Below are 8,021 nucleotides of genomic sequence, written 5' to 3'. Positions count from 1 at the left end.
TTAATTTATATTGAATTTGCTACGCAAGCTGTTGGTCACAAAGATGATTTCAAGTGTTTCGCCCTTTTGCAGCGACTTTCTTTGTGCATGTTCTGCAGACAGGGTGACCATCCTCCATTAAGTTTCCCCAGGACTTTTGTAAAGGGCAAAATATGACCACATCTCAGATTTGGTCCTCTTAGAAGGCTGAAAAATCTCCAGAGCACTGTCACTACCTTCCGTAAGTAAGTTTCATTTCTTTTACTGTTTATCAGGTGTTACTCGCTGAAGTGTAATTATTAGGAGTCTAGTGGTTTTTACAGAGTATTTATTGGTCAATTAATATCATATGATTCAGCGTTTTGTTGTTGTATCGTTTGCTTACCTGTTGATTTCTGCTGTGTCCTGGTTCATTCCGGTAGTGCGCGTAACCTATAATAGCAGTGGCAGTGGTCATACCATTTTATGTAACCCTGGTGCTTCACGTTATAGTTCTGATGTTTATGTGTTGAATGTATGTTTATTATTGTAATAGTTTACTTTGGTTAATACTGTGCTTAGTGTATTTATTTACTTAGGCAAAAAGTTATTGTTTTTATGACATTAATATAATTGTTTGAATATGGTTACCTTGCTAAAATGGTTGTCCTCATATCTGTTTGGCGAGAAAATTACTTATTTAGTGTTCGTTTGGTTAAGGGAGGTGGGGAGGCTGCTCTGGCCATTTTCCCTTTTGCTACGGAATCCATCTTGTCGTACGATCTCTTCCTAGCTCGTCCTTAAAAGCAACTTTCCCCAACCATGCTAGGATGGTGCTGTTAATCTTACTTATTTTGAACTCAAAAAAAAAAAAAGTGAATTGTGCATTATTGAATAAGAAAAAAACATATATAGAAGGTTTCATGTCATTTACACTAATGCTATGTTAATACTACCACAACTACTGATAGTAATAATATTAATACTTTTATACTATTATTATTATTTCATTTGGTTACTGAAAAAGGTACAAGAAAAGTTAATGATTTCACATATTAATATGCTTATATGAAATCGTATTTTCTTACTTCAGAAAAAAGTACTACCGATATTAAATCCCATTTAAAAATGATTATTTTTCTTACATAATATTTTTTTTTTTCTTAAATTAAAAAAAAAAAGAACACTTAAAACCATAATAGGGACATGCTAGGGACATTTTAATCTTAATTAGTTACATAATTCATTAGTATCAAGGCCTTCATTGTCAATGCATAAACATGATTTTATACTGTAAACTCAATTGTCAATCAATTGTCAATCAATCAATCAATACAAATCAATTGTATACTGTTATGTGTACATTAATTTTGTGTGAAAATATGATTAAATAGCAATATTGCAATATGTGCTGTCATGACAGTGGTCGACAGATTTGTTGTTCTGCTAGTTGGAGTGGCTGTCGTGGGGATTGTGGATTGTGTTGTCTGGTCAGTGGTCGACAGATTTGTTGTTCTGCTAGTTGGAGTGGCTGTCGTGGGGATTGTGGATTGTGTTGTCTGGTCAGTGGTCGACGGATTTGTTGTTCTGCTAGTAGGAGTGGCTGTCGTGGGGATTGTGGATTGTGTTGTCTGGTCAGTGGTCGACGGATTTGTTGTTCTGCTAGTAGGAGTGGCTGTCGTGGGGATTGTGGGTTTTGTTGTCTGGTCAGTGGTCGACACATTTGTTGTTCTGCTAATTGGAGTGGCTGTCGTGGTGATTGTGGATTGTGTTGTCTGGTCAGTGGTCGGCAGATTTGTTGTTCTGCTAGTTGGAGTGGCTGTCGTGGGGATTGTGGATTGTGTTGTCTGGTCAGTGGTCGGCAGATTTGTTGTTCTGCTAGTAGGAGTGGCTGTCGTGGGGATTGTGGATTGTGTTGTCTGGTCAGTGGTCGACGGATTTGTTGTTCTGCTAGTAGGAGTGGCTGTCGTGGGGATTGTGGATTGTGTTGTCTGGTCAGTGGTCGGCAGATTTGTTGTTCTGCTAGTAGGAGTGGCTGTCGTGGGGATTGTGGATTGTGTTGTCTGGTCAGTGGTCGACACATTTGTTGTTCTGCTAGTAGGAGTGGCTGTCGTGGGGATTGTGGGTTTTGTTGTCTGGTCAGTGGTCGACACATTTGTTGTTCTGCTAATTGGAGTGGCTGTCGTGGTGATTGTGGATTGTGTTGTCTGGTCAGTGGTCGACAGATTTGTTGTTCTGCTAGTTGGAGTGGCTGTCGTGGGGATTGTGGGTTTTGTTGTCTGGTCAGTGGTTGACGGATTTGTTGTTCTGCTAGTTGGAGTGGCTGTCGTGGGGATTGTGGGTTTTGTTGTCTGGTCAGTGGTCGGCAGATTTGTTGTTCTGCTAGTAGGAGTGGCTGTCGTGGGGATTGTGGATTGTGTTGTCTGGTCAGTGGTCGGCAGATTTGTTGTTCTGCTAGTAGGAGTGGCTGTCGTGGGGATTGTGGATTGTGTTGTCTGGTCAGTGGTCGGCAGATTTGTTGTTCTGCTAGTAGGAGTGGCTGTCGTGGGGATTGTGGATTGTGTTGTCTGGTCAGTGGTCGACACATTTGTTGTTCTGCTAGTAGGAGTGGCTGTCGTGGGGATTGTGGGTTTTGTTGTCTGGTCAGTGGTCGACACATTTGTTGTTCTGCTAATTGGAGTGGCTGTCGTGGTGATTGTGGATTGTGTTGTCTGGTCAGTGGTCGACAGATTTGTTGTTCTGCTAGTTGGAGTGGCTGTCGTGGGGATTGTGGGTTTTGTTGTCTGGTCAGTGGTTGACGGATTTGTTGTTCTGCTAGTTGGAGTGGCTGTCGTGGGGATTGTGGGTTTTGTTGTCTGGTCAGTGGTCGGCAGATTTGTTGTTCTGCTAGTTGGAGTGGCTGTCGTTATGATTGTGGATTGTGTTGTCTGGTCAGTGGTCGACAGATTTGTCGTTCTGCTAGTTGGAGTGGCTGTCGTTATGATTGTGGGTTTTGTTGTCTGGTCAGTGGTTGACAGATTTGTTGTTCTGCTAGTTGGAGTGGCTGTCGTGGGGATTGTGGATTGTGTTGTCTGGTCAGTGGTCGACGGATTTGTTGTTCTGCTAGCTGGAGGGAATGTGCGTGGCACAATAACTTCCTCAGAAGATTCAGATTCACTTGATGTAGACTCAAAGTTTAATTCAAAGTTGAATTCAAAGTTTGAATCCTCTCTGGAACTGGATCCTGAGTCTGATGAATCAAATCCTCTGCGCAAAGGAAACTGGGGATTCAAACAGTTGAAAAAATATATATATTATTACAGTTTTTCTCAAATGCTAAAACACAAAAGCCAATCCTCTAAACCAAATGACCAGTTGTCTAAACACATTTACTAAATCTAGCCATCATTTTCCAATATCATAAACACATTTCACATGAAGACACAATTCACAAAACACAATCCTCCGTTCTCATAATTCTTAACACATTTTTCCTTGCTAAAACACAAGTTGCAAAAGAACTCTGCTCATATTCTCAAATGAAAGCTCATGTGATGCAAAATGCTTGCCACAGTCAGCAATATTTGAACACAATGAACACACCTGGCATCATTCATTACACACAACGACTCAAAATTGAAGACACTTGTTGCTAATGCTGTGACCACATGTATAAAAGCAAGTTCAGAGTGCACAGTTTGCTGAAGATTCCAAACAAACACAATGGATGAAGGCAGAGTCAGGGGAAGAGGAATTTGAGTCAGAGGAGGGAGAAGAGCTGGCCATGGAAGAAGAGGAGCAGGCCAACGAGGAAGAGGAGTTCAAATCAGAGGAGGAAGAGGAGCAGGCCAACGAGGAAGAGGAGGAGGCCAACAAGGGAGAGGAGGAGGCCAACAAGGGAGAGGAGAAGGTCCAGGAGGGAGAGCAAGACAACCTCGCACCATCATTACGGACGAGATGCGAGCAACAGTCATTGACCATGTCATTGTCCATGGCATGACAATGGCTGAAGCAGGACTAAGAGTCCGTCCAAACCTGAGTAGGTTCACCGTGGCCACCAATATCAGGGCATTCAGACAACACAACAGGTATTGTACTCTATTGCTTTCTTTGTCACAATACAATTTTACAAGCGTGTGAAAGTAGTCTATTGGTTTCTTTCTTTAGAGTTGAAAGAATGCCACATAGAGGTGGGAGGGTTGCCATATTTACAGCGGCACAAGAAACCCTCATTGAGGATATGGTTCGTGAGAACAACCTCATCAGACTCCGGGAGATCAGAGACAAAGTCATTGCCGATAATGTCAACTTTGAGAGCATTGATGATGTCAGCTTGGCCACAATAGACCGAGTTCTCCGGCGCCAAAAGATGCGGATGAAACAGGTCTATAGGGTTCCCTTTGAGCGCAACTCTGCGCGACACAAAGACCTACGTTACGAGTATGTGCAAGTAAGTATACATCCATGTTCACAGTACAGTTAGTGGACATACTGTGTTGCTCAGTGGCCTACATTACTTCTGGACAATACTGTGCTACCTGATTGACTGTTGTTCTGAACACCTGTGCACTTTCACATTTTCACAGAGGATATTACAGTTGGACGTGATGGCCAGACCTCATGAGTACCTCTTCCTGGATGAGGCTGGCTTCAACCTGCAGAACATCATTGGCCAAAGAGCCATCACTGAGGTTCCTGGCCAACGGGGGGGTAATATTACTCTTTGTGTGGCCATGGGTTCGGAGGGGCTTGTCCACCGGCATGCTGTCCTTGGGTCTTACAACACCCAACGTCTCCTCACCTTCCTAGAGGGGCTAAAAGCATGGTTCGAATTACGTGGGAGCCAGTGGGAGCTGAGCTCCCATAGAGAGAGGATGAGCTCCCATGAAAGCAGTAAAATCATACACCTGTGGGGGTCTCTAAAAATCATCAGCACCATTATTTTAAATTACAAATAAAGCACTTTTTTCTTCAGACTACTGTAGCATGACTTAAAAGATAGGACAAGATGCCAAACACATGGATCTCGCGGGATCTCGGATCGTCATCACACTACGGTACATCCTTATGCTTAAATCAAGTGATAAAAGTGCCGCTGCGATCATTGGCGCGGATACTGTGTTTGTTTGTGGCTCGCGCACAGTCTTCACTCGGGCGCGCTTCAATCCGTTGTGGAGACTCTCTATTCGTTCCAGTAAAATTACAAAACAAAATGCACACAAACGTGTCTCTGCCTGATATAGAACCACTTATAAACATAATCGGATTTGATGAAAAAAAAAAAAAAAACTGATATGAGTGTGGATTCGAACCCAGAACCTCTGACGTGTTTGGCAAAGGTTTTACCACTGGACCACTTTAGTATATAGTATATAGCATATATTAGACCTCATTAAACGACAAATTAAACCAAATAATTTAACAATTTACTGTTACAATTTAAATTGAATTGTGTTACCAATGCTTTTTTATTAAATTTGTATTATATTTACAAATTTTTATATTTTTATATTACATTATTAAGCTACCGCGCCTGCTCATAGGCTAGCTACTTTTTTTTTTTTTTTTTTTTTTTTAAAGAGACCCCCACAAAGATGAAATCATAATTCGAACCCTGGCTAAAAGACATCCTCCTGGACCGCCAACAACACCATCCTGGGCCTGCACATCACATTTATGTGATCATTTGGGACAATGTACGCTTCCACAGAACAAACCAAATCAGAGAGTGGTTCACCACCAACAGTAACCACGCAGTAACCAACGTCTGTCTGCCACCCTACTCCCCTTTCCTGAACCCTATAGAGGAGTTCTTCTCATCGTGGAGATGGAAGGTTTATGACAGACAACCATACACTAGAGAGAATCTCCTAAGGGCAATGGAGCTGGCCTGTGTTGACATCCCAGTGGAGGCCTTCCAAGGATGGATTCGCCATTCCAGGGCGTTTTTCCCGCGGTGCCTGGCAAGAGACAATATAGCCTGCGATGTGGATGAGGTGATGTGGCCCAATGCAGCTCAGCGACATGATGCCGCACAGTGATTGTGGTGTGTGTGTGTGGTGTGAATAAATTAAATAAAAAAACTTCACACCCTGATCATGTTTTCAAGAGTACTGTTGTGTGCAATAGATTCTGTTTTTGCATTGAGTTGTGTTACAGTAGTGTACATGCAGAATTTACTATAGATTTATACTCTTCATATGAAACTCACAAATCTAAATGCCTAATCCTCTGCAGATATCTAAGATCCATTACTGTAAAGTTTCTAAAAATATGCATTGGCAGTTATGAAACAAAGAACCTTCTCACAAATTGAGCATTGTGTTTTCAATTGTTTTGCTGTAGTGTGTAATGATGTGTATAGTGTTTACATTTTTGAAAGCTTTGAGCTGCTCTTTTGGTGTGAAAGTTTGAGTTTTGAAGTGAGAAGGTGTGGTTGTTTATGTAGCTTTAGAAAGGGGTGTTGTGTTTAGACATTGGGAAACATGGAGGAAACGTTTGTGAAATGTGTTTTAGCATTTGAGAAAAACTGTAATAGTACTGTATGCTTTTGAAAGAAACTGAAGTAGCAATAAAAGTAACATTTATATATTGTATATAAAAATAACAATTTTAAATAAAACAAATAACTGATACTCACTGTTTTTGAAAAGACCGATGCAACAAAAAGCATCAATAACATTGCCTGTATTGACTTCATCCTACAAAACAAAAGCACTTAAAGAGATTAATGTGAAACATTTATTCTCTAAATATTGTTTGCCACAGAATAATATTTTTTTTATTTATAGCACAATTTGCTTGCTCATATTCAGTGATTATTCAGTTACCAGTAATAAACAGATTCAAAAGCCATAAATGTTCCATAACTCAAGAGATGAGTGAGTTACCTTGCGCTGATGCTCTCGTCCAGTTACTGTAATGTCACAGTCTGTATTACTCTGGCATCTGTGATAATGTGGCTTAAATACTGGATGGATGTGAATAAACCAGGGCTTGGTCCAGTGAATTCCCATGTAGATGACGTGACAATAAGTCAACATTTGTGACACTTCCGGGTCTATATCAAAACTTTAAAAATGCCTTGTAAAATCCCTTCTACAATATTATTTATTTACTTAATCCTCTTCATCCCCATTGGGACATAAAGCTGCCCCTTCAGTGTGTAGTAATCCAAACAATAGTGTAAATCATGCAACGCCGCTGTCCCAATGCATTGTTCAGAAAAATCACATTGTCTGCTACGTGTTTAGCTCGTGAAAGGCTCAGAACTTAAGTGTACTCTATTTAACTTATGTACAGGATTTACTGTACTTTACATCTCAAATCCACGTGTGGGAAATTATGGCATGCGACTTTGGACACGCTCCAGTGCTCGAAACACAGCTTGAGGGATCTTGATGGATCACTGGTTTTTATACTGTATAATACACTGCAAACTCACAACTGAAATGCATTATTTGTCAAATTATTTAAATAGCTATTTGAATATGTTTAATGCCTGACATTTATATGAACTAATGTTTTGTAACATAAATACAGCATAAAACCTGAGATGTAAATAAGCCTATAAATGGTTAAAGTGTTGATCTATGACACATAAGTGTGTCCCTGATCAAGAAAAGGAAAAATCTTTTGGAAATCTAATTCAAAACACATGTGGCAAGTTCTTGGGGCAAGGTCGGTGGTGCGGCGGAGCTCTGCGACTGTGTCCCGACATCAGCGTCCCTCAAGAGGTCAACTTGGTAGCTGATTTCACCAAGTACAACATGTTCCTGGAACAAAATTCCCATCAACCAATCGGATTTGAGGGTTTTACAGTTTATTCCAAGTTTAGGCTTACAACCAGGGTTTGGTGCTCCATCAGTGTTATTCACCTATCATTTCCCTCTGAATTTTAGGGATAACTTATGGGTAAGGTTAGGTTTAGGGGGAGGGATAGGGTTAGGACAAAAGTTTTGGACAGGAATGTTGTTCCTGGATCAACAAAATATTTTGACCCAGGAACGTGTCTAACTCGGCAAAATCAGGACGTGCGGCTTGGCACGCCTGCAACACCACCAGGTTGGCCCACTACTGCTTTG

The 8,021-nt window shown here is 41.0% G+C and overlaps 1 protein-coding gene and 1 long non-coding RNA gene across 2 annotated transcripts; one reads left to right on the top strand and one right to left on the bottom strand.

Moving 5' to 3' along the window:
• Positions 1 to 3,029: 3,029 nt before the first annotated feature.
• LOC311076991 lies at positions 3,030 to 7,014 on the bottom strand. The gene is made up of 3 exons (XR_014604725.1): positions 6,828 to 7,014; positions 6,578 to 6,638; positions 3,030 to 3,218 (listed from the first exon to the last, which is right to left on the bottom strand). It is a non-coding gene; the product is annotated as an uncharacterized lncRNA (long non-coding RNA).
• On the top strand, positions 4,141 to 5,536 carry LOC311076616 (uncharacterized protein). The gene is made up of 2 exons (XM_084104953.1): positions 4,141 to 4,387; positions 4,524 to 5,536. The coding sequence occupies exons 1-2, from the start codon at positions 4,178 to 4,180 to the stop codon at positions 4,893 to 4,895; spliced, it is 582 nt and encodes a 193-aa protein (XP_083961079.1). The 5' UTR covers positions 4,141 to 4,177; the 3' UTR covers positions 4,896 to 5,536.
• Positions 7,015 to 8,021: the final 1,007 nt, after the last annotated feature.

This window comes from Abramis brama (assembly GCF_963993115.1).
Source record: "Abramis brama genome assembly, chromosome: 25".
Taxonomy (NCBI): domain Eukaryota; kingdom Metazoa; phylum Chordata; class Actinopteri; order Cypriniformes; family Leuciscidae; genus Abramis; species Abramis brama.
Note: the sequence above shows the minus strand (reverse complement) of the source record. Positions and strands in the feature narration are given on the sequence as shown.

Coding starts and splice junctions, on each gene's coding strand:
- LOC311076616 (XM_084104953.1), top strand. CDS start 4,178: ATGGTTCGTGAGAACAACCTCATCAGACTCCGGGAGATCAGAGACAAA. Junction 4,388..4,523: donor TACGTTACGAGTATGTGCAA/GTAAGTATACAT, acceptor ACATTTTCACAG/AGGATATTACAGTTGGACGT.